Source organism: Bos indicus x Bos taurus, chromosome 16 (genome assembly GCF_003369695.1).
Source record: "Bos indicus x Bos taurus breed Angus x Brahman F1 hybrid chromosome 16, Bos_hybrid_MaternalHap_v2.0, whole genome shotgun sequence".
Lineage (NCBI taxonomy): Eukaryota > Metazoa > Chordata > Mammalia > Artiodactyla > Bovidae > Bos > Bos indicus x Bos taurus.
In genome coordinates this window covers 6,420,838-6,448,257 of record NC_040091.1, presented here as the reverse complement: position 1 = coordinate 6,448,257, position 27,420 = coordinate 6,420,838, and the positions used below count along the sequence as shown (strand labels likewise).

The window sequence follows — 27,420 nt, the reverse complement described above, 5'->3', positions numbered from 1 at the left end:
ATAATTAGAAGTACTCAACACTGTCTTGACTTCAGGATTATCCAACCTCTTAACAGAAGCTTATTGGGGAAATACAAAAAATTCAAGTAGTTCTTTGCTGTCTGGACTAGACTAAGTGCATTAAGCAGTAAAGGAGGTGACCTAAGTCTACACTGACCCAGAACCATGGCAAGTGGAAGTGTCTGCATAGACAGAAGAGACTTTTCTGAATTCATGATCTCAATTACATATTGCCCAAATTTTCATCATTTATTGCTACTATAAATAAGACCAAGTTTCACTCCAGGAAACAAAGGGAAGAACTTTGGAACTTTCAGACTTCCAAATTTCCATCAGTAACACTTGATAAAATTCTGAAAATTCAAGTGAGCAGATGATATTGAAATGACTTTTTTATTGTTTTATTATATTTTATGTTGTTTCACTGTTTCATAAAAATATCATTTATTCACTACCAAAAGGAGAAAAAAGCAATCATTTTAATTCAGAGAAAACCTTTCTTTGTAGCAGTAATATAATTCCATCTGTCTTTCGTTATAGATACAGAAGGAAACTTAACATACTGTGTATTCCTCCAGCATTTTTTTCTATGTTCCAGGTTATATTTGTAGTTCTTCATTTTCTCTAAATTTGAGCATATAAATAAAAATCCTCCAGAACACAGGCTGTACTATCATTAATTGATTTTGCCAATGTTAGTCAGTATAATCCATTTAAAGTTACCTGGAGTCTTGGATGTGCATAGAATTCATTTAAAAAGTCCATGAGTAAATCAATCTTCAGTGAGCTGACACACAGAACAACGTGCTTTTCGGTTTGAGCTCTGTGTCGACTATAGTTTCCACCTGACTTTTGTCTCTCCATCCACAAATAGGCCAGCTGTTCAAACTGTAATGCATTTTCCACATGTGAATGAAAAGAACTAGACGTGAAAATAAAAAGCAGTGCAATCCATCTATTGTCTACTGGGTATAATTCAATTTCTTAGATGAAACTCTTTGAGATTGAAATGATCAGTGTTCCCTTCAACAAGACTCTTCATAGGATAATTGCAGACTTGCTAATCCCTCCCAGGGCCTTCACGTCTCTCAGGAAACAATAATGAGATTTTCCTATTGTATCATAACAGGGCACTAATAGGTCTGCATTTCTGCTTTCTGTCCAGTAGAGTATGCAGCCATATATGTCATGCACCTGGTTAAAGACAAAGGTCTCACGTTTTTCTATCACATTCTTCTGTCAACTTCAGCCCACATCACCTGCAAGGGGAGATAACCTTACCACATACACAAGGCCACGTTCCAGTTATAGTGCATGCATGCAAGCTCAGTCATGTCTGACTCTTTGCAACCCCATGGACTGCAAAGGCTTCTCTGTCCACGGGATTTTCCAAGCAAGAATATTGGAGTGAGTTCCCATCATCTTCTCCAGGGGATCTTCCAGACTCAGGGACTGAACTAATATCTTGGGCATTGGCAGGCAGATTCTTTACCACTGAGCCACCAAGGAAGTAGCTGTTATTAAAGGGATGCTGAGGGTATGGGGGAGGGGTGTCATTGAGGATTGCGTGCATGATTGGATAGGAGTGGAAAGATCATTTTTACATCTATGGAAAGGATATTTCAATAACTTTGTCAAATGGCTGTATAATATAATATACATTTTAATTTGTGTTGGCCACATCCTGTTTATGACCTGCCCACCCATTGACAGCCAGAATTCACTATAGGAAAAAGTTGAAGATTGTCTCTATGTGTCTTCAGTCTCATTTATATCTCTGTGCCTTTGCTTCCTTATCCATTCTCCAAAATGCTACATGTTAGCTATGTATCATCTTCAGATTTTATTTTAGTTGACCAACATAGTCAATCAATTTTTATTCATGACAACATATGGCTTTTAGTTGTAGTTTTGAGAATCAAAAGAAATCAATGTTTCATAAGTTTATTGTCTTGTACAAACATGCTATAATTAAAAACTATACTATCCTACAATCCAATAATTAATGTAAATATATGTAAAAGAAAGCATCTTGAAAAAACTGAAATGAAATGTGAGCTACCAGTGGAGACTAGAAGGGAAAAAAACTCATGTTTCTAATATAATTTAAAAAGGCATTTTGGAGACAATTTTAATAATTGACAAGATGGTATAAGAGCATGCGTTAATATAGTTAATAAGTCACCCTGTATTTTTTATTAAATGTGGAAGATTTGATTTCATAAGACTTAGCACATTTCTATAAAATTTAACACAGTGGTGCTTACCTGGATAGGGAGAACCACAAGAGCAACACAGATCATGGCAACCACAAAAAGCTTGGACGACCACGTTTCTGGAGTTACATCCCCAAAGCCCACAGTAGAAAATGTCACGATGCAGAAATAAAGGGAGTCGAAAAGATTCAGCTTCTTTCCTATCCGTTCCAGATGTTGGATTCCACAGATGCTAAAAAAACAAAGGTGGATTACAGTTAAAACTTTCAAATCAGCCACATTACTTCTCATCATTCTTCTGAAAGCCAAAGCACACTTCATAAAGCCACTTGGTAGCTGGGATTGTATACGGTTCAGTACTTTCCTTCGAGAAAATATTTTTAAGTTTTTTCTTACATCAAAGAGAAATAGTCTTATTTTATTTGTAGCCAAAATTTATAGCCCCAAATCACAAAGCATATTTGAATAGTATATAAAGTGAATAGATGGAATTTCATGGGTGACTTACATAAACATTTTGAATGCATGTCAAGGCAACACAGACACTAGAATCCACTAGATCTACTACCCATCAAAATAGCAATAGTCAATAGTCTTCTTTTTTAACAGAGAGACATTTTTCAGTTATATATGTGTGGTAAAGATATATTTTGATATTTGGCAAATCTAATACCATTATGTAAAGTTTAAAAATAAAATAAAATTAGGGAAAAAAAAAAAAAAAAAGAAAATACCAAAAAAAAAAAAAAGATATATATGTATATATTTCATGTGTATGTGCTTCACAGTCATCCCTCCATATCCCCAGGGGTTGGTTCCAGGTCCCCCAGGGAGACACAGGAGATATAATGACATAGTCATTCTAGTCACTCAGATGACATAGTATTTGCATATAACCTATGCACATCTTCATATATACTTTAAATCATCTCTAGATTACTTATAATACCCAATACCATACAAATGCTATAAAATTTGTTGTAAATAAGTTGCAAATGCTATGCAAATAGTCGCAAGTATGCAGCAAATTCAACTTCTGACTTTTGGAATGTCCCAGAAATTTCTTCCCTAATATTTTCAATCTGTGATTAGTTGAATCCACAAATGTGGGAACTTGGAATACAGAGGGACCACTGTATACAAGAAAGGCTTGAGGAGTTAACATGGCAAGGTGACTCTCAAAAGGAGTCTTTCGGTACATCAATTATCTGTACAAAACTATTGGTGGTATGAAAGTAAGGGAGAAGCTAGAAATGTTACAAGGTTTTCCCAAAGTAGAATTGCTAAAATAGCATTAGAAATAGCACTGCTACTAGCTTAAAAAAAAAAAAAAAAAAAAAAGGAGGCTATGAAACATGCATATATTTGCAATCTTGGAGAGGAGTGAGATTTGCAACATTAAAAAATCACCAATAAAATAAGAAGGAATCTAGTTCTGATGCATGTTAAAATATGATAAGCCATGGAAAGACACTGAGTGAAAGAAGTCACATGTAAAAGACTATATACTGTATAATTCTGTTTTCATGAAATGTTCAGAAAAGACACAGAAAGCATATTAATGGTTGCTTGGAAGTAATGGTGGGAATAAGATGATGAAAATGTTCTAAAACTAGACTTGTGATGACTGTAGAAATTTGTAAATATATTAACGTGGTTGTATTCTACACTTAACATGAATGAATTTTATGGCATGTAAATTATACCTCTCTAAAGCTGTCAAAGGAAATCACTGTGTACTTCTAGATTTTCCTTCCAATTTCTATGCAGAACAAACACAGATGGCTTGATTATGATGACCAAGAAGATATGCTATTCAATGTTTAAACTACAGAAATTCCTTGTCCAGCCTTTTAAGATATCTCTACTTTTTTATTCTTTATTTTCCCAACAGTTTACACTCAGCACATGAGCCAGAGTTGGCCTATGACAACATGGGTCAGGCCATGTTATTTCTCTACTTAAACTCCTGGAACAGGGAGCCCTAGTCCATATAAGACTAAACTCTAATGATCTTTGTGATCTAATGATATTTATCTCTAGCCTAGTCCTCCATCTGACCCCTCCCTATGCCTTTCAGACTAGGTTTCTAGTTTTTTCTAGTTTTCCAGTAGATTCACTAGTTTCCTCCCTGTGGTTTGCTCTGCCCCAGCTACACTGGCATTCTCACTTTCTGACCAACATGACAGGCATCACCCAGATTCAGGGTCTTGTCATGGACGACTCTCTCTGGCTGGACCATATTGCCCAGGTATTTCATGGATATTTCCTCACTTCCTTCAAGTCTTTACTTCTAACCTAAACATCATATATACTCCTTGTCTTTCTTACTGTGCTTAATTTAAAAAAGTTTTAGTCATTTGTTGGGTTTGATGCTGATTGTCCATAAACCTCTGTAAGAGTCATATTAGGACAGAGTCATGTGCTTTCTTCACTCATGTTGCCTGAACCCCTATATTAGCTCCAAGAGCATAATGATGTCCACTAATAATTACTGAATGAGAGTCTGAAGGTAACATATATTTTTTTTCTGTTGCCTACATTTAAATGACCAAGCTCTTTAGCCTGTTAAGATATAAACTAAGTACAGTTCACTAAAGAAAAGAAAAAGCACACAAAAGGATTTATCTGACCATTGCCTTAATGGTGGAAGCTAATATAACTTAGGAGCAAGGCTAAATACTTCTTTCTCAAAAGAATCAAATGACTTTCCCACCACCTTTTGAAATATTCAAGTTCTTATAAACAAGTAAATTGGGTTTTATTCTCCTCCGTAATTTACTTTTGCAACTCCAGCATTTGTTCAGTTAATACTGTTTAACATGATAAATACAAAATTTGGGAAATTTGAAGTGCACTGACTTATTGAAACCCATTCTGTTTGGGTAATATGCAAGCAAATTGCATAATTAAAAATTACTAAATTAAATTGGCTATACTTCATTATTTCTAATCAAAAGCTTTTCTTGAAATCCCATTCATGTCACTGTTGGTGAACTTTGCACGCATTAATACTAAGTCAAGTCAATCAGGTTACTCATATAACCATTATAATAATAAAAGTATCCAGCTTATCTTTTATAAAAGAAACAAATTACTCTCAAATATTAGAGAGAGATTTGCCTACAAAACACTGTAATCGTAACTTCATTGTTGGAATTCATTTTCACATTAAGTTTTGAAAATTGTTATTTATGCAAAGAATCACATTACTTGAAGGGTAGAAACAGTTTAGAAGGGGATTTTGCAGAATTTGCGCTAACATCAATTTCAGAGTTAAGATCTTCATACTATTTAAGCAAATATCTTTCAAATCTCTTCTAGAATTATCAAAATTAGATTTAAAAAGTATTTTGAAATTACTGGTTGCATATTTTTATTTTACAAAAGTAAATACTAATACATGGGGAAGTTTAACAAAAAGGCAGGGCAGGGGAAGCAGAGACAGTCCAATCACATTATATGGGCACAGCATCACTGTCTGATACTAGCTGTAGGGCACCAGTATGCAACATGTGGAGAATGTTAAGCATATCTGACAACTTACTACATACTATTTTGGTTATAGGCAATAGAACTAGGAATGTTTTAAAGAAATAGGAAAACTTATAATACTCTTCTATTACTTCTCTTATATTACTCTACAAATAAAAATATTTTTAGATTCACATAGATTACCTATCTAAACAATAATTCAACTACTTCTGTTGAGGGAATGTAAAAGGGAAACTTCAGGACAGGTAGATACATAGTTTACTGTTACTTTATTATATAATTCTTGAAGTTAAGACAGTTTTTTAGCTTTGAAATACCCTTTTATTGCATTATGCATAAACACTGATATTTCACTGATATGTTAGCTCTTTTTCCTAGCACTGTGAATGCTACAATGTGCTGCTGCTGCTGCTAAGTCGCTTCAGTCGTGTCCGACTCTGTGTGACCCCATAGACGGCAGCCCACCAAGCTCCCACATCCCTGGGATTCTCCAGGCAAGAACACTGGAGTGGGTTGCCATTTCCTTCTCCAATGCATGAAAGTGAAAGGTGAAAGTGAAGTCAATCAGTTGTGTCCGACTCTTACTGACCCCATGGACTGTAGCCTACCGGGCTCCTCTGTCCATGGATTTTCCAGGAAAGAGTACTGGAGTGGGTTGCCATTGCCTTCTCCAACAATGTGCTTCATAAGGATTTGAAGCTATTTGGTGATTATAACCCATTTTAATATAGAGAGTTATCGTATTTCATTCACAGATGTCTTTTGAGACATTATTAAATGAAAACTGCCTTTTCTTCCTGATAATAACTGATGAATTTCAGTTAATTATTACTTTTCATCTGTACCCAGAAGTGATTTTAATGTTGGGCACAGATTTTGTGATAAAGTAAATCCAAGAATGTGCTCAAATACAGCACATTCATAATCGAAATATCCTATTTTGTCTTCTTAAAAAAGAGATATATCTTTTACATTAGTCAAAGCTTGAGTTAAACTACTTAAATTATATCCTGAATTGAAAATAGAAATAGGATAATCATAGCTGGTGGATAATAGTAAACATTCTTTTACCTTCAAATTTTCTAGTGATCAAATTTAATGTTTTGTGACTGGGCCATAAATTTAAGACAAAAAGCTCACTTAAATGCTTGATTTTAGTGAATATCTAACTCCAACCGAATTTTAGTTTATTATCCCATGTGTGCATGCTGTCTCTTCAGTCACATGGAACTCTTTGTGTCCCTATGGCTTGTAGTATGCAAATCTCCTCTGTCCATGGGATTCTCCAAGAATATGGAAGTGGGTTGCCATGCTCTCTCCCAGGGGAATTGTCCCGACCCAGGGATGGAACCCAGGTGTCCTGTATGGGCAGTCGTGTCTTTTACCACTAGCACAACCTGAAAAGCCCTGCCGAAACATTTGAAATTAAATAAATTGCTCCAATTTAAGATTTAAAAATAAACCAATATCACATCATGTTCTATTTGCCTTTTTGTTTAGTTAATATGCATACAAGTTACTCAGATTCATTTGTACTGAGTGACTGAAATGGAAAGCTGCAAACGAATATAATTTTCTTATAATTTCTCTACTAAAAAATACCTATCAATTTTAATTTAAATATAATTTCTATAAAACCAGTAAGTTCTATAACATCTTAATAAAATATTTCATAATAGAAAAAGGGTGACCTAATTCATTCATAAAGATTTATTTATCAATGGTTTACTAGTGCCAGGTATGTGCTGTATGTTAGACATGCAGATCCATGACACCTTAGTCTACACAAAAAATGTTTCTAAAATCTAAAATAAATGGTTTGACTTCAACTTTATAACCCTATTACCACTGGCAATGCTATCATAAAGTAATAATCAAACATTTATTCATAACTTGATCAATACACAACTTGATCAATACTTGATCTGATAGAGTGCCTGATGAACTATGACGGAGGTTCGTGACATTGTACAGGAGACAGAAATCAAGACCATCCCCAAGAAAAGGAAATGCAAAAAAGCAAAATGGCTGTCTGAGGAGGCCTCACAAATAGCTGTGAAAAGAAGAGAAGCCAAAAACAAAGAAGAAAAGGAAAGATTTACCTATTTGAATGCAGAGTTCCAAAGAATAGCAAGGAGCGATAAGAAAGCCTTCCTCAGTGATTAATGCAAAGAAATAGAGGAAAACAATAGAATGGGAAAGACTAGAGATCTCTTCAAGAAAATCAGAGATACCAAGAGAACACTTTATGCAAAGATGGGCTCAATAAAGGACAGAAATGGTATGGACCCAACAGAAGCAGAAGATATTAAGAAGAGATGATAAGAATACACAGAAGAACTCTACAAAAAAGATCTTCATGATCCAGCTAACCACGATGGTGTGATCACTCATCTAGAGCCAGACATCCTGGAATGTGAAGTCAAGTGGGCCTTAGGAAGCATCACTATGAACAAAGCTAGTGGAGGTGATGAAATTCCAGTCGAGCTATTTCAAATCCTAAAAGATAACGCTGTGAAAGTGCTGCACTTGATATGCCAGCAAATTTGGAAAACTCAGCAGTGGCCACGGGACTGGAAAAGGTCAGTTTTCATTCCAATCCCAAAGAAAGGCAATGCCAAAGAACCACCACACAATTGCACTCATCTCACATGCTAGTAAAGTAATGCTTAAATTCTCCAAGCCAGGCTTTAGCAACACGTGAACCATGAATTTCCAGATGTTTAAGCTGGCTTTAGAAAAGGCAGAGGAACTAAAGATCAAATTATCAACATCTGATGGATCATTGAAAAAGCAAGAGAGTTTCAGAAAAACATCTATTTCTGCTTTATTGACTATGCCAAAGCCTTTGACTGTGTGGATAACAATAAATTGGAAAATTCTTCAAGTGATGGGAATAACAGACCACCTGACCTGCCTCTTGAGAAACCTGTATGTAGGTCAGGAAGCAAGAGTAGGAACTAGACATGGAACAACAGACTGGTTCCAAATAGGAAAAGGAGTACGTCAAGACTGTATATTGTCACCCTCCTTATTTAACTTATATGCAGAGTACATCATGAGAAACATTGAGCTGGATGAAGAACAAGCTGGGATCAAGATTGCTGGAAGAAATATCAATAACCTCAGATATGCAGATGACACCACCCTTTATGTCAGAAAGTGAAGAGGAACTAAAGAGCCTCTTGTTGAAAGTGAAAGAGGAGAGTGAAAATGTCGGCTTAAAGCTCAACATTCAGAAAACTAAGATCATGGCATCCAGTCCTATCACTTCAAATACATTGGGGAAACAGTGGAAAGAGTGGCTGACTTTATTTTGGGGGGCTCCAAAATCACTGCAATGGTGACTGCAGCCATGAAATTAAAAGACACTTAGTCTTTGGAAGGAATGCTATAACCAACCTAGACAGCACATTGAAAAGCAGAGATATTACTTTGCCAACAAAAGTCCGTCTAGTCAAGGCTATGGTTTTTCCACTGGTCATGTATGGATGTGAGAGTTGGACAACAGAGAAAGCTGAGCACTGAAGAATTGATGCTTTTGAACTGTGTTGTTGGAGAAGACTGTTGAGAGTCCCTTGGACTGCAAGGAGATCCAACCAGTCCATCCTAAAGGAAATCAGTCCTGAATATTCAATGGAAGGACTGATGCTGAAGCTGAAACTCCAATACTTTGTCTACCTGATGCGAAGAGCTGACTCATTTGAAAAGACCCCGATGCTGGGAAAGATTGAGGGCAGGAGGAGAAGGGGATGACAGAGGATGAGATGGTTGGATGGCATCACTGACTCAATGGACATGGGTTTGGGTGGACTCTGGGAGTTGGTGATGGACAGGGAGGCCTGACGTGCTGTGATTCATGGGGTTGCGGAGAGTCGGACCCGACTGAGCAACTGAACTGAACTGAACTAAACTGATCAATAGTAACTTAGGAAAACTACTTAAACTTTTTAAACTTCATATTCCTCAACTGAAAAGCAAATGTAATAATAGCAACTTCTTCCTTTGGTTATTCTGAGAATTAAGTGAGCTAATGTTCTGTGAAATGCCTGACAAATAACCTTGAATAAATTCATAAGTAATTCTGTTATTTATATGACAATCCCAGGATAAAAGAAAAAGAAGCACAAAAAAGACTCAAATATAAGAATCCAGTAAATCTACAAAGGTGTTAAAAAGCCTTCTCCACTTGTGAGAAATGTAAATGTACTATTAACAGGAGAGTCAAGGACCGTGGAGAAAGAGAAAACAGCCTGCCTGTTCTCTTTGCTGTGGATGTGCTAACAGATTTGTCAGCGGCAGAAAGCCACTCATGGATTAATGAGTCCCTGTAACCATGTCCAGTCTTTTCTCCACCCCATAAATCTGACCTGGGAAGGGAAGTAAAAACATGGGGAAACAAAGAGGGCTCCAAAAGAAGAGTTAGGCAATTTGCAAGGTAAACCTATAATCTTTATTTAGAAAGATAGCCAGGCTGATATCAGTTGACCTTTGGAGGGCTCACCATCGTCATTTACAGAAACTGACAACTAATTCTTGGCAATGCAGGAAGGGGAAAAAAAAAAGATTACACTTTATTTCTAGGTCAAACTGTCAATATCAGGCTAGCGACTTGTTTTAAAAAAGCACTACTTATCATTGAGATTGCTTAAATAAAAGAAATCCTATTGTAATTATATAAAGACTGTATAATGTATATTATATGTGTATCTATTTATAAAATTCACTGATTTAGGTAACTACTAAGTACATCAGTATATGGCAATATTTTAAGATTTAAATATTAAAATCATAATATTTTGAAAAACAATTTTCTCTTTTTATATTTTACTTATTAACTCACGTTCACTGCTATCATTTAAATAGACATTTAATTTTACATAACATGAATTTTCTATCTCATGAAGATTAACTATACCCAGTTTTAGAAACTCAATTCATTTTGAGAAGCAAATAATTCTTGCCATACACATATTTATGTGCTTTTCATAATTTTGGTCAATACTCACAATACTGAGCTTAAACTGGAATTTCAAAAATCCTTCACATAGTTATTTCTGCCTTAATGCAATTTAGTTTTACATGAATATTGATTTGTGGCACTATTTTCAAGATCACTGTCACAGAAAAAAATCTTTTGAGGAGTTTTATAGTATGGACTTTGACAAGTTTTATTTTGTTTTTTAAACCAAGTGGACATGCATCTAAACTATGCAGAGTAGAGGACAAAATGCCAACTAATCAAATATGTCTTAAATACCAACACAGAACTTGATTACTACCTTCCCGAGTGGTTCAATGGTAAAGAATCTGCCAGCAATGGAGGAGATGAGGGCGTTCAACCCCTGGGTCAAGAAGATCCCCTGGAGAAGGAAATGGCAACCCACTCCAGTATTCTTGCCTGAGAAGTCCCATGGACAGAGACGCTATCAGGCTACATACACTCTATGGGGTTGCAGAAGAGTCTGACAGCACTTAGCAACTAAACAACAAAAATAACAACATGCACGAGAAACAGAGAAATGCCCTGGAGATTTCATATCATTCAATACTTCCATAATCAATAAGGATAAAGGCTGACTGCATGACATGTAGCTCATAAGCAATACAATGTTCTGTTTGCTTTTCAACCAATATTTGTTTATTTTCAATATGATTTATAGATATCAAGGAATAAAGGCAACAGATAATGAAGGCATAAGAAAAGACATAGTAGGGAAAATTCTGCAGGAGGAGAGGAATGTAAACTATTTTATTTTTGGATATATTAAATATATCACTCCTATAAGATATTATGTCAAATTCATTACAATAACTTATGTTATTGACATATGCTTATAATAAGTCATACTTACACTCCTTGGATAAACCTTACCTGATGGTAATTTTTGTGCACTTCTAATATTTTCAGTTCCAAAAAAGAGTAATATGCAATTATTACAAGGCAAATAATAAAGACATGCATGAGAAATTAGTATCATTCTACTCTTTTCTATCCTTGAGCTAGTAATATTTAGTATTTGTCCTTTTGCTTGTTTGGTATTTTGTTTTGCTGTTGTCCTTAATGTAAATGCACTGTGATTGGAGTTTGGCAGTTCATTACTATAGCATTTTTATATCTATCTTTTTAAAGTTCTCTTAGGCTAGACTTTTGTATCTCAATACATGTTCCTTGAAAAGCCAAGTTGGCAGTAGATGTGAACCAGACACAGGGGTCTGCAGTCAAATATATTTGGTAACTCTGAATTAAGGGTATTTTATTTAGTAAAGGATTTTTCAGGTTCCTTTAATGAGTTAATGTTGATTGCAAATCTCTGCGAATAGATTAAACCAAATACATCTGCTAAATTTCTTGCTTTTGATAGAGCATCTCAAAGTCTTGGGGTTTTATAAACTAAAATGTGAGAACATCAACTCATAGTTTGTGCTCTGAGTATTTTAGAATAAATGTTTAGCTTAATCATTAAATGAGGTGGATAACTTTGTACCTTTGTCCATCTCCTGAATTATATTTCCCTGGACTTCCTGTGGTCATGTATGGATGTGAGAGTTGGACTGTGAAGAAGGCTGAGTGCCGAAGAATTGATGCTTTTGAACTGTGGTGTTGGAGAAGACTCTTGAGAGTCCCTGGGACTGCAAGGAGATCTAACCATTCCATTCTGAAGGAGATCAACCCTGGGATTTCTTTGGAAGGAATGATGCTAAAGCTGAAACTCCAGTACTTTGGCCACCTCATGCGAAGAGTTGACTCATTGGAAAAGACTCTGATGCTGGGAGGGATTGGAGGCAAGAGGAGAAGGGGACAACAGAGGATGAGATGGCTGGATGGCATCACTGACTCGATGGACGTGAGTCTGAGTGAACTCCAGGAGTTGGTGATGGACAGGGAGGCCTGGCGTGCTGCAATTCATGGGGTCGCAAAGAGTCAGACACGACAGCGACTGAACTGAACTGAACTGTACTTACTGTTCCTTGAAGAAATGTAACAATGAAACTATCAGTTCCTGGAGGTTTTTACTTTTCTTTTCTTTCCCCCTGTCTTTTTTAATTGAGATCAAAAGATGTAATTTTAAAGTGCAACATTTTAAAGGTGCTCCATATCTACCCTTTATCTTAATTCAATGTTACTTAAAAATCCATGAAAGTGAAAGTTGCTCCGTCATGTATGACTACTTGAGACTCCCTGGACTATACAGGAAGTGGGTAGCCTTTCCTTTCTCCAGCGGCTCTTCCAAACCCAGGGATTGAACCCAGGTCTGCCACATCACAGGCAGATTCTTTACCATCTGAGCTACTAGGGAAGCCCATCTTAAAATCCATAAATATGTACTTTAGAATGACCCACCATTCCTTCTACAGATTCACAAAAATCAATATGCTTCACATATAATGCTTTGGTCTTTACTGACTTCCTACAATTTATAAATACAGGTCCACAGCAACCAAACTGAGCACTGGATATACAAAGAAAAGCCATCTCTTCCTGCTCACAAAGAAGTTAAAGGAATAGGACAAAGTTTTTCATAAGCACTGCAATTCTTTAAACGTAGATCACCAAATTGAGCATGTCATATGAAAAGGAAGACTCCACATTTTATCTCATTAAAAATTATAAATTATACTTTTTTGTTAACTGAAATACTGTTAAATTTTACTCAGGATAATTATAAAGAAACTGTTTAAACATCTATGCAAAAATCATATTCACATCAATTTAAAAAGGATTAGCTTCATTTTACACTAAATATACAAAGCCATAATGCCAAACATTTAATTTTTAATTACCCCTAGGAAAAAAACTAATGTAAATTTTATTTCTTAAGTCTCACTTTCACCATATATTCCTCCTTTTAGAAAAGCTAACATCTTAATTTACATACTTTAAAGTATACTTTTTTCCTCTTTCACTCACCTAATGAAAGAAAGATTACCAGCCTACAAGTTAGAAACCATGTAATGCTGTATGCTACACCAACCATAACGTAATGACAAATGTTCTTCCTTACATTAAATACTTCAGAGTAATTAGCCTCCAATTAAAATAAATAAATTTATATTAAAAAAAGATTCCACATTGTCTACTATCTGTCTTATAGAATATATTTCTTTTAATGAATTTACATTAAGTTTCCATTTATTACCTTTTCTCTTCTTTCATCATTAATGACCAAAACAGGATAAAAACATCAGCTCAACAGTCTTTGTAAGTTACTGATAGACTCATAAGCCTATGGGCCATTATCAGCACATATATGTGTGTGTATGTATTATATACATATGTCCTCTGGAGAAAGCTATACAACCCACTCCAGGAATCTTGCCTGGAAAATTCCATGGACAGAGGAGTTTGGCAGGCTATTATCCACAGGGTAGCAAAGAGTAGGACATGATTGAAGCAGCTGAGCACACACACATGCACATATATTCATGCAGGGTTTTTTAAAATCATGTAATATTTTGTTCTATGTTTCTCAGGTTATATGCTGAGCATATATTTATATTCATCCATAATTATTTATTAAAAATGGATACTGTGTGTCAATGTAAAATGTATTTTCTACTATAAATAGTGAACAAAGGAAACAAAGAAACGAGGCAGTGGGATAAGAAAGATGATTAGACAGATGGAACTAGGTGAAAACAAAGAAATGACATCATTATGGCTTATGGTTATAGGTAATAAATGACCTATAGAGAAGAATCTTGTAAAATCAGAATGATCTTTTCTTGAAAATCTCATTTTAGGAGACTTCAAAATTCAGAGATTAAACTCTTACTGGAAAAAATGGGGAACTGTATCCCCAGCAGGAAGCTATTAAAACTATGTTCATATTTTTGAAACAAAATAGCATGAATACGAGAGCAAATAAAGACAACATGGTGCTTAATCATCTTATATTTTATTAATTTAGTGAAAGCATTTTTTATTTATTACTCTTTACTTTCTGGAAAGCTCTCAGGGTTTTTCTCTCCTGAAGCTTCAATAAAGTGCTTGTAAGTTTATTTCCACTGAATTGTAGATCATATTCATGTAAGAAGTGTTTACATTTATTTATTAGTTCTCCTATTTAGTGAGTGCAAACTCCAGGAGATAGTGAGGGACAGGGAGCCTGGCGTGCTCCATGGGGTTCAGAAAAGTCAGACACAATTTGGCAACTGAATGACAACAACTCAAAGACTTAGGCACAGTACCAGGTACTGGGGGAGAAAATGGTATAGAAAAACCTGCAAGAATACTTCCTTGATGGGAGTTTCAGTGCAGTGGAAGAGATAGAAAGTGATGACTAATACAAAAATATATAAATAACATAGGAGACCCTCTAGTGCTAAGATTTCCTATAACAATAGAATTCAACCTAATCAGGTGAGTCAGGTTCAATGAAAAAGTGATGTTTACATAAACACTAAAAGGTGAGTCTGACTTTGGCCTGCAGAGAAGGCAGAGAATTTTAGGAAGGGGGTCTAGTCTGATAGACAAAGCTGTGGGGTGAAAAAGCATGACTTCTGAGCAAAGATCAAGGATGTGAGATAAATAAAAAAAAGCTGGGGGAAATCCCACTGGTGCAGGAAATTGAGAACATCATAACAAGTTCTGTATTCAGCTCACAGCACATGGGAAATCTTTAACAAGCATTAAGCAAGTGGTGACACAATCGTATTTGTATTTCCCAACGATTGCTGTGGTAGTCATGAGATGAACGGTTTGGAGTGGAAACAGGTAACCCATTAGTAAGGCTGTTCCCATAAGGAGGTCGTAACACTTTAGATGAATGAGGTGATGACTGAGAGGAAGAGAAGTAGGAACAATTGTAGGATATTTAGGAAGTAAAATGTATGGGATTTTAAAAAATCAGGTATTGTGTGACATGAGAAAAGGAGGTGTTAAGAATGATTCCATTGAATGATCTAAAAAATGGACAGTGGCTGCTATTTCAGAGTTATGGCCAATTTGGGGAAAGAAACAGCATAAATTTGCTTTTAGGCATATTTAGTTTGAGGAATTGAAGAGAAAATGCCATAGAAACAGCTAACTACAAAACATATAACTATGTAATAAAAACCATAGAAACTGGACTAAGACAATGTGTCTGTTCACAGTTACTAAGTTCTTCCTGGTGCACATTTGTAACCTCCAAAGAAAAGAGAAGAAGGTGGAGTGTCAGACTGCCTCTGTAACAACCCTGCTGCCAATCATGATATAGCAAGAGCAAGTCCCAGACTAAATTTTGCCACACAAAACACTCACTAATCCCTGTTCTGCAAGATCCAAGAGATCTGTTCTCTTGTCTTTCTGTGCATAGTAACAAATATACTGAAAGAAAGACTCATAACAAGAAAAAGCTGAAAATGTACAAAGGGCAATTTCTGCTAATGGTCTTGTGGGATCAGATCACAAATGCTCAAAGGAGAAACAAGTTTGAAAGGGTCTCCAGACTTAAGGCACCACTTCCCTAAAGGGCTAAGCTGCTATGTTCAACAAATTCTTGCAGTCCAGTTATGCAGGGGCAGAAATAACCAAATAATACCTTCTTGCCAACTACACAGCTAGAAAAAATTTTAATTCATGTTAATTTGTAAAAATAATTTGAAAATCATCAGATATTGATGATTGAAACTGGTGATACCTGATAATGGGTCCCTGATGAGAATTTTTCACAGACTTAATAGCCATCCTTAGATTTTTACTGTGTTTGGACACATGCTATGCTGTGGTTTATATGAGATATTTATGGGATTGCAGAAAATATAACTAAAATATGATATAGTCCTAGATGAAAAATAAAAATAAAATGAAAGGACCAAGGACTGGCTACTGAGACAATACATCATTTAATGAAATGCTATAGTAAAGGACAAAGACATAATAAGAGTGTATATATCTGTATGTACCTATGGGGTATGTGCGTGTGTGTGTTTCATATGCCCAATGCATGTTCATAACTCTCATGGGTGTGTAAATTGTTCTTCATGTACATTTTTGTGACTTTAAAATGGGGATATATTAAATGATGTTTAATGTTAGAATACTGAAAATATGAAAGCCAGTGACTTACCCCAGCTTTCAGAGTCTTACTGTGATTTCAGAGATCCGTCCTAAATTGACAGTTTCTCCTTTTCCAGTAATAGAATAAAGTCAATAGTTCTAAAGATCATATTCCGTTTTGACCTGTTTTTAAGTCTTAAATTAAAAAAAATTAAAACAAAAAGTATGATGTCCATTTTTCTTTCCTCTTAATTTACACTTTTTCTTCCTAACCATGTTTTCTTAAAAAAAAAAACAACAACAACAAAAAAAGTATTCTTGATAGGAAAAGCTTTACAATCGAGTCATGAACAGTTCAAAATAACTTCTACTGGTTACAAAAAAGATAAAAAAGAATCTTGCATGAAAACCTCAACCGTGAAGACCTTCACTATAGTGCAGTCTGGCTACATGATAGCCTTTAGAGGAAGGCAAATAAGGGAAGCTAAAGTCAGTGAGGTAAGACAGGACAAATTATAAATTGCTTTATATACAACACCAAAGAATTTATATTCTGAAGACACAAAAGGAGAAATTTAAGCAAGAGAATGAATGATGTGATCAAATCGAGTAGTGTTGAGGTTATTAATAAAAGTCTGCTGATACCCTGAGTGGTTATGGTTTTTCCTTCCAAGAAGCAACTACATTTACACTAGACTCTCAGCCTCCAGGCTGACAAATCACCCTTAAGACATTGTCCATTCAAATCACCAGAGTTCCAACTCTGAGCAGAGGAAATAATGGGTGTACCAAAGCTACTAAATTCAGTCCTAAAGCATTTTCTAGGTTGTGAGCTCTTGCCTGCAACTTACTTTTCTTGCTTGATTAAAAAAAAAAAAATATATATATATATATATGTATATATATACATATATATATATATCTTATTCCATTCCCCAAAATGAAGCTTATGACAATCAAATATTAGCTTACACACCTTTTAATTCTTACTATATATTGAAATATAGATTCATAAAGCATATATATATATATATATCTCCCCAGATTCTTTTCAGAAAATAATTGATTTACAATGCATTTCAATTTTACTGTCAAGAAGTTAGTAAGTAAACACTAGGTTATACGTTTCTGCACATAGGTAATAGGGTCAAATACATATCTGTTAATTTAGGCCGATTTATACTCATTTAATGTGTTTCCCCAGGAATATCTTGCTAATAGTTTTTGTCACATAACAAGATTAAACCGAAATATTCAGTCATTAGTCAACAGTCTCTGGATATCAAGTAAGGCACAAATTAAGCCTTATACTATCTGAAGTGATCCAAACTTTATAGTCACTAAAACTAAAAGAAAACATAGACCTTAAACGTTACTTCACAGTGAAGACTGGGAATTTCTCTCATAGCAAAAGTGGCTCTTATTTTTATGTAATGATGTACTTGAATCCAGTATTTTAAATGTAATATTGTTATCATGTTCATTAACAGAAAAGCTTTGTCATAGTGGTAACACTTTTGCATTCATAATATTTAATCTCTGCTTAAAAGCAATTGAAAAATTCCCCCTAAGAGATGGCAATCTGTTATATCTGTTTCATAGAGTATAATATTAAAAAAACTCTATAATACACAAATATTACCATATATGAGTCAGAATACTCTTGAAAAGTATCTGATGGGTTCATCTAAGCATTCAACTAATTGATGGTTATTTATTGATTGTAAGCTAACAACAGATATATCAGTTATCTATGTAGAATGGTGTCCTAGGTAAATAATTATTTTTCTCTTTCACTGGAAATGACAACTGTTTTTCTTATCGATCAAATTGTTCAAAGAACAGTTTCAGGAGGTCAATGACACATTTTAAACCCAAGAAATTTACTGGAAACATAATTTGCATTAGCACAGTTTGCTCCTATGGCTTCAATTTTTTTAAAAAAAAGTTGTGTGACCTTTCCCATATCAGATTATTTATGCTCAAAGATTAAACTAGGAATTAATATTGCAATTAAAGTATGTGCATGCTAAGTCGTTTCAGTGTGTCTGACTCTTTGTGACCCTATGGACCGTAGCCCGCCAGGCTCCTCTGCCCCCTCCAAGCAAGAATACTGGAATTGGTTGCCATGCCCTCCTCCAGGGGATCTTCTCAACCTAGGGATTGAGCCTGCAACTCTTGAGTCTCCTGCGTTGGCAGGTGGGTTCTTTACCACTAGCAATTAAGGTACTACCATTCAAGAAAATCTTTGATTTTGTATTTTTTGGCATACGAAAAGAAGTTCACTAAGCAAAATGATAACACTTTCAGGGTAGAACATATACAATAAATATGCCATTTCTTTTCATTAGTACTCATGATGAAACCGATTCAGCTCAGAATGTTATTTGAGACATTATCCTAATTCCTTTTATCCTCATTCTTGGCAATTATGAATGTCACAGAATAGTATAACTTCAATGTCCTTGCTGGGGAAGTTCTGGAACATACAGGTGTACCCTGGCACACTGGTTTGATAACAACTTGTCCCATCCATGCCGTTTTCTCCAGAGGTAGCATTTCAGTGAGGAAAGAATTCAACCCTTGACCAAGGGTATCTACCCTTATAAGAGGGAACACTAGTAATATAATTAAGTTTCTCTTCTCCTCTCCCAACTCTGTAGAAATCAAATAAAACAAGCCTGCTCTAAGAAAACTGTGAAATTATACATGCTTTGTTCAAGAGAATAATCAGAATGGAAACTAGTTGCCTCAAAGTATTTTGCTAATTTAAATTTAGGGTTCTAAATCTTCCCTATACCAAAAGGCAACCAAATTTACAATCTAGTTAACTAAAGGACTAATAAGTTACTTAGCTGCTAATTAACTAAGTGAACGTCCCAAATAAGATGAAATTTGGCTAAGCTATGCTGTCTTTCCTGAGTGATAAATTTGTCTACAATATCTTCCACTTAGGTCCTGCAAAGAGAAAAAGATTCATGTAACATGAGTCATTTTACAACAATCTGTCTTTTAACCACCTGCAATGTAAACATCTAGAACATTTTGATTTGTGTTTTAAGTAGGTGTGGCAAGGTGCAAATCAAAGTTAGTCTAGGAGAATAATCTATAAAGTGTCCTTTAGTGTTTGTATCTTTAGATATGATTGAACTTAAAATCAGTTTTATATTTTATATCTTCAATCAAGTAGTTTATCCCAGACTCACTGTATAAACAGTATCATTCCAAAACCTATTTTATTTTTATTTATTTTTAAATTAATTTTTATTGGAGTATAGTTACTTTACATTGTTGTGTTAGTTTTTGCAGTACAGCAAATTGAATTAGCTGTACATAAACAGATATCCCCTCTTTTCTGGATTTCTTTCCTGTTTAATCACCACAGAACACTGAGCGTTCACTAAGATGTACAGTAGATTCTCACTAGGTAGCTGTTTTAAGCACAGTATCTACAGTGTATATTAGTCAATCCCAATCTTCTCATTCATCCTACCCGTCCTTACCTCCCTTGATGTCCATACATTTGTTCTCTTCCTCTGTGTCATTGTTTCTGCTTTGCCAATAAGATCATCTAACCCATGTTTCTAGATTCTACATATATGCATCAATGCATATTAATAATTGTTTTTCTCTTTCTGACTTACTTCACTCTGTCTCACAGTCTCTAGGTTCATCCATACAACTGACTCAATTTTGTTCATCCATGCAACGACTCAATTTTGTTCCTTTTATGGCTTAGTAATATTCTATTGTTTTCATATATATATGCCACATCTTCTTTATCCATTCCTCTGTGGATGGACATTTAGGCTGCTTCTATGTCCTGGTTATTGTAAACAGTGCTGCAGTGAACATTGGGGTGCATGTGGCCTTTTGAATTATGGTATAAAATATAAAACTCTTAGAGGAAAACATAGGTAGAACACTCTCTGACATAAATCACAGTGAGATCTTTCTTGACCCACCTCCATAACCCATTTTATATAAGTAAAAGGAAATAACTCTAATTTCTGATAAAGGCAAATGACTGAAAATAACAGAAGACCCACTGGTTGTGGATGGTACAGCAGAGTTGTCAGGACTTTTGACTGAGTTGTTAAGAAAGGTTCCATTGAGGATTTAACATATGAGCTGAGACCTTAAGGATGACAAAAGCTAAGTAGAGATTACACAAGACAAAGACTATTTAGAAAACTCAAGTCAGGAATCGTCATAATATCAAAAGCAGTGGTGTGGCAGCCCCATGGTTCAAGGGAAATACAGTGTAAGTTGAGGTCAAAGAGGCAGGCATGGCCAGACCATGGAAAGCCTCATAATTATTTTTGTTTCCTGTTGTGATCCAAGTGCATTGGGGGGAGGGGGAGGATAACAGAATAACAGAATAACGCTCAGTTGTTCAGTCCTTCCGGCTCTTTGTGACCCCATAGACTGAAGTACACCAGGCTTCCTTGTGTTTCAGCTTAAAACTAATAAATAATAAAGGTATCTAAAAGAAAGAAAATTCCATGCTTATTTTACCTGAATATATTGTAACATACACACTTTATTTTTATGTTTAACTTTTTAAAAGTTTCAAGTAAAAAAAAAAAGTTTCAGGAATTATTTTGAATTATAATAAACGTGATGGAAGTGTATGCACATATACTCAAAAGCTTAACATGCTCCCACGGATCAAAAATAATCATGGAAAATAATTATATTAGTTTCAAAAGCTTCCAGGCATGGAACAATGGACTGGTTCAAAATTGGGAAAGGAGTACGTCAAGGCTGGATATTGTCACCCTGTATATTTAATTTATATGCAGAGTAAATCATGTGAAATGCCAGGGTGGATGAAGCAAAAGCTGAAATCAAGATTGCCTGGAGAAATATCAACAACCGCAGATATGCAGATGACTCAATCCTTACATCAGAAAGCAAAGAGGAACTAAAGAGCCTCTTGATGAAAGTCAAAAGAGGAGAGTGAAAAAGCTGGCTTAAAACTCAACATTCAAAAGACCTAAGATAATAGGATCTACTCCTTTCAGTTCAGTCACTCAATCCTGTCCTGCTCTTTGTGACCCCATGGACTGCAGCACGCCAGGCTTTCCTGTCTAGCACCAACTCCTGGAGCTTGCTCAAACTCATGTCAACTGAGTCAGTGATGCCATCCAACCATCTCATCCTCTGTCATCCCCTTCTCCTCCTGCCTTCAATCTTTCCCAACATCAGGGTCTTTCCTTTCTTTCTTTCTTTTTTAAAATGAATTTATTTATTTTAATTGGAGGCTAATTACTTTACAATATTGTGGTGGCTTTTGCCATACATTGATATGAATCAGTCACGAGTGTACATGTGTACCCAATCCTGAACCTCCCTTTCACCTCCCTCCCCTTCCCATCCCTCTGGGTTGTCCCAGTATACCAGCTTTAAGGGCCCTATTCCATGCATCAAACTTGGACTGGTGATCTATTTCACATATGGTAATATACATGTTTCAAGGCTTTTCTCTCAAACCATCCCACCCTTGCCTGTTCCATAGAGTCCAAAAGTCTGTTCTTTTTATCTGTGTCTCTTTTGCTGTCTCGCATATAGGGCCATCATTACCATCTTTCTAAATTCCATATATATATATATGTGTTAATATATTTGGTGTCTTTCTTTCTGACTTTCTTCAGTCTGTATAATAGGCTCCAGCTTCATCCACCTCATTAGAACTGACTTAAATGTGTTCTTTTTAATAGCTGAGTAATATTCCATTGTGTATATGTACCACTACTTTGTTATCCATTCATCTGCCAATGGACATCTAGGTTGCTTCCATGTCCCAACTATTGTAAATAGTGCTACGATGAACACTGGGGTACATGTGTCTCTTTCAATTCTGGTTTCCTTGGTGTGTATGTCCAGCACTGGGATTTCCAGGTTCAATGGCAGTTCTATTTCCAAATTTTCACGGGATCTCCATACTGTTCTCCATAGTGGCTATACTAGTTTGTATTCCCACATCAGGGTCTTTTCTAATCAGCCAGTTCTTCATATCACATGGCCAAAGTATTGGAGCCTTCCAATGAATATTCAGGACTGATTTCCTTTAGGATGGACCGGTTGGATCTCCTTGCAGTCCAAGGGACTTTCAAGAGTCTTCTCCAACACCACAGTTCAAAAGCATCAATTCTTCAGTGCTCAGCTTTCCTTCTGGTCCAGCTCTCACATCCTTACATGACCACTGGAAAAACCACAGCTTTGACTAGATGGACCTTTTTTGGCAATGTAATGTCTCTGCTTTTAATACTCTGTCTAGGTTTGTAATTGCTTTTCTTTCAAGAAGCAAGAATCTTTTAATTTCATGGCTGCAGTCACTGTCTGCAGTGATTTTTGAGCCTTAAAAAATAAATTCTCTCACTGCTTCCATTGTTTCTGCATCTATCTGCCATGAAGTGATGTGACCAGACACCATGATCTTAATTTTTTGAATGTTGAGTTTTAAGCCAACTTTTTCACTCTTCTCTTTCACTTTCATCAAGAAGTTCTTTAGTTCCTCTTCACTTTCAGCTGTAAGGGTGGTGTCATCCGCATATGTGAGGGAATTAATATTTCTCCCCACAATCTTGATTTCAGCTTGTGTTTCATCCAGCCAGGCATTTCACATGATGTACTCTGAATATAAGTTAAATAAGCAGGGTGATAATATACAGCCTTGACATACTCCTTTCTCAATTTTGAACCAGTCCGTTGTTCCATTTGTGGTTCTAACTGTTTCTTCTAAACCTGCATACAGATTTCTCAGGAGGCAGGCAAGGTGGTCTGATGTTTCCATCTCTTTAAGAATTTTCCACAGTTTATTGTGATCCATACAGTCAAAGATTTACAGTGTCAATGAAACAAAAGTAGATTTTTTTTTATTTTTGCTTTGTTTAGTTTTTTTGTAATTCTCTTGTTTTTTCTATGATCCAACATATGTGGTCAATTTGTGCTCTTGTTCCTCTGCCTTTTCTAAATCCAGCTTGAACATCTGGAAGTTCTCAATTTATCTACTATTGAAGGCTAGCTTGGAGAATTTTGAGCACTATTTTGCTAGCATGTGAGATGAGAGAAACTGTGTGGTAGTTTGAGCATTCTTTGGCACTGCCTTTCTTTGGGATTGGCATGGAAACTGATCTTTTCCAGTCTTGTGGCCACTGCTGAGTTTTCCACATTTGCTGGTATATTGAGTGCAGTACTTTCATAGCATCATCTTTCAGGATTTGAAATAGCTCAGCCTGAATTCCATCACCTCCACTAGCTTTGTTCATAATGCTGCTTCCTATGGCCCACTTGACTTCACACTCCACGATGTCTGGCTTGAGATGAGTGATCATACCATTGCGGCTATCTGGGTCATGGGTCTTTTTTGTATAGTTCTTCTGTGTAGTTTGGCCACCTCTTCTTAATATCTTCTGCTTCTGTTAGGGCTATACCATTCCTGTCCTTTATTGTGCCCATCTTTGCATGAAATATTCCCTTGGTATCTGTAATTTTCTTGAAGAGATCTCTAGATTTTTTGTTCTATTGTTTTCCTCTAATTTTTCGCATTGATCACTTAGGAAGACTTTCTTATCTCTCCTTGCTATTCTTTGGAATTCTGCTTGCAGATGGATATATCTTTCCTTTTCTCCTTTGCCTTTCACTTGTCTTCTTTTCTCAGCTATTTGTAAGACCTCCTCAGACAATCATCTGCCTTTTGCGTTTCTTTTTCTTGGAGATGGTTTTGAGCACAGCCTTCTTAACAATGTTATGAACCTCTCTTTGTTTGCTATTTTGATCCAAGTGCACTAGGGGAGAGGATGGAGTTTCTTAAAATTGTAAGGATATTCTTACTGGTCTATGGAAGAAAGACAGGAAGGGTGTTAGCAGACAGATCAGACATCTAAGAAGGAGACAATTTGAGGGGAAGAGATAGTGCAAAGGCATGTGCTGGAAGAGACTTTGGCCTTGGAGCTGATACGCTGGCTGATAGATTGGATGCTCAGTGTGATAGAAAAGGAAGAGGTCCGATGACTCCAAGTATTTTACTTTTTTCAGGGAATGGCTCTAAAGTGGAGACTTGAGAACATATAAGGGAAAACTGCCTGGAGAGAATTAAAAATGATTTGGGCTGCTGAAATGATTAGCTTATAGATGGTTTTAGAAGCATGGGCATCTACAAGTTTACCTAGGCAGACAGAGTAGTCAGGCCCTAGAAAGCAAGAAGAGCCTTGATAATTTTGTTAATAAGTCTTATCAAACATCTGGAAAGAAAATTATGTTGGAGACAGTCAGGTCAGAGTACAAATGATCCTTTCTCCCTCCATGTGTCCTAATTTATCTGCTAGCATAAAGTTGAACCCTGCAAAGCACCAAAATGCATACCTGAAAGAATTGCCTTCATCTGTGTTAAGGCCTTATATGCATAGAAAAGATACAGATCTTGATCAGACAAATCTGGGCTCATTCCTGAAGCCACAATTACGTAAAAGTCTCCTTAAATCTTTCCCTGTGCCCTTACTCGTCACCTCTCCAGACTAGAAATACAACACATACCTCAGAATGTCCTAAGGCTATTATGGGGGCTTAAAATAACACTAAGCCAATAAGCAGAAAATAAATCAATGCTGTTTTTCCATTATATAAATTTTTACAAGAATAATATACATTTTGAATATACACTTACAAAACATATTGTCTCTATCGTTCTACCTACAGAATGAGGTTCCTGAGTTCTGCAAGAAATAGTGAAGGAGGATATTAATTACACTGAGAGATGCATGTGCTTTCTTTTTTCTGATAATGACAGCTCAGAATAACTCATTTCTCCCCCCACCTCAGCTGTCTTAAAGCTTAATATAAGGTTTACACTTCATTCCTACTATGTTGACTTGTTTCTTTTACTTCTGTTACAATGACCAAAGTTCATGTATGTTTTGAAAACTGCCCCTAGCATTTTGTTGAAGGTTTTGTAGTATTTCTTCTGTCTCCATTTGGCAAATGAATAAATGAAACATCAGAGAAGCTATCATTTAACTGAAGTCACACAGCAAAAATGGGCCATAACCAAGAAATCTTCAAACCCAGTGAATTTCTGTTTTTACCTAAAGCCCCTCCAGGTAGCTGCTTATATACATATGCCCCTGTGACAATAAAGTCTAAGAGGAACAATCTTTGTTACACTAAAATCTCTCCTGTTAATTATGTCAGTGAAGAATACTACTTTACATTTAAATGACACTTTCTAATTTACAAAATGTTATTATACAAAGGATCTTAATTTTTGTGGTTATTCAGCACTGGTTTTGGCTTGACTTTATAATCAGAAAATAGGAAAATTTAGTAAACAGCAAACAAACAAACAAACAAAGTCCTGGGGAAAAAAGTTAAAGCACTTGTGGGATATTTGACTTGAAGACAAGAAGACTGTGTTTCATTTGTCAATATAAAAGATAATTATAAAGCAGGGAATTCAAAGAGGTTTTTCACCTTCCCAGCAGTCTCACCAGAGGGAAGAAGCTCATATGAAATTCAAATGAGGTATTTAGAACATCCTAAAATCAATTTGCTAGCAAAAGAGAGGCCTAAAAATAAATACCAAAAACTTAAATACAAAGGTAGAACAAAGGTCTATAATAAATATAACTCAATGGGCTAATAGGCAGGAATGAACAAGCATCTTAAGTAGACAGATGTACCTGGATTATTAGGGATAATCAGAAATATTATGTATATTTTGTATGCAAAGCAAAATGCTGGTGAAAAAGTTATTATAACCTTGGTGTAGGAGGTATCACCAGCATAAACAATGAATTTAGAGAAAGGAGAAAATGGTAAAATGAGGCTGTCAGCACTCTGAATCAAGTACTCTGAAACAGGGGTTCCCAATATCCCGGCCATGGACCAGTAACTCCTGTCAGACCAGTGGCAGCATTATATTAGAAACTAAGTGCATAAGAAATGTAATGGGCTTGAATCATCCCCAAACCATTCCCCACTCACCCGACCCCAGTCCATGGAAAAAACTGTCTTCCGCAAAACATGTTCAGTTGTGTCCTGCTCATTGTGACCCCATGGACTGTAGCCTGCAGGCTCCTCTGTCCATGGAATTCTCCAGACAAGAATACTGGAGTGGGTTGCCATGCCCTCCTCCAGGGGATCTTCCCGGCCCATGGATTGAACCCTCGTCTCTTGTGTCTCTTACATTGGCAGGCAGATTCTTTCCCACCGAGCCACCTGGAAAGATCCCACAAAACTGGTCCTCGGTGCCAGAAAGATTTCAAACTACTGCTCTAAAATCTAGAAAGAGGGTAAATTATAATACCCTCTATCTATACAAAATATAAATTTAAAATATTATAATTTAGAGAATTTACTAATAGAAAATTGTGAGAATAGCAATAATACATGACCTTGAGTATAAAGATTCTAAAAGTCAGTTGAAATGTGAATGTGTCTAAGCAATTTAAAGAGTTAGATAACAGAAGAATTAATAAGGAGGGAAAGACAGGATTTAAAAAATGAGGAATTTTAAAAGAAAAAATTAGAGTTGATGGTGTTTTAAAAAGATGTATGAATTTTGCAAGGGCTTTGTTGCTTGGTGGTAAGAAACTCTTTTTATTATAATGAAAATGTACTATAAAAGCTCTGACGTTGACTATGGTTTAAAATAGACAGCCATCTGGGTTGGATGGTATAGAGAGCGCTATGTTTGGAGGAGTGAAAAATAAAAAAAAATTA

The 27,420-nt window shown here is 35.8% G+C and overlaps 1 protein-coding gene across 11 annotated transcripts in view; it reads right to left on the bottom strand.

Annotated features, from left to right (window-relative positions):
• KCNT2 (potassium sodium-activated channel subfamily T member 2) overlaps nt 1-27,420 on the bottom strand; it is a 433,505-nt gene that overhangs the window by 210,055 nt on the left and 196,030 nt on the right. For all 11 annotated transcript variants that reach the window (XM_027564397.1, XM_027564399.1, XM_027564402.1 and 8 more), the window contains exons 9-10: nt 2,268-2,448; nt 724-888 (exon numbers count right to left, since the gene is read on the bottom strand). In XM_027564397.1, coding sequence (XP_027420198.1) covers nt 724-888; nt 2,268-2,448 — 346 coding nt within the window. The remainder of the gene's footprint in view (nt 1-723; nt 889-2,267; nt 2,449-27,420) is intronic.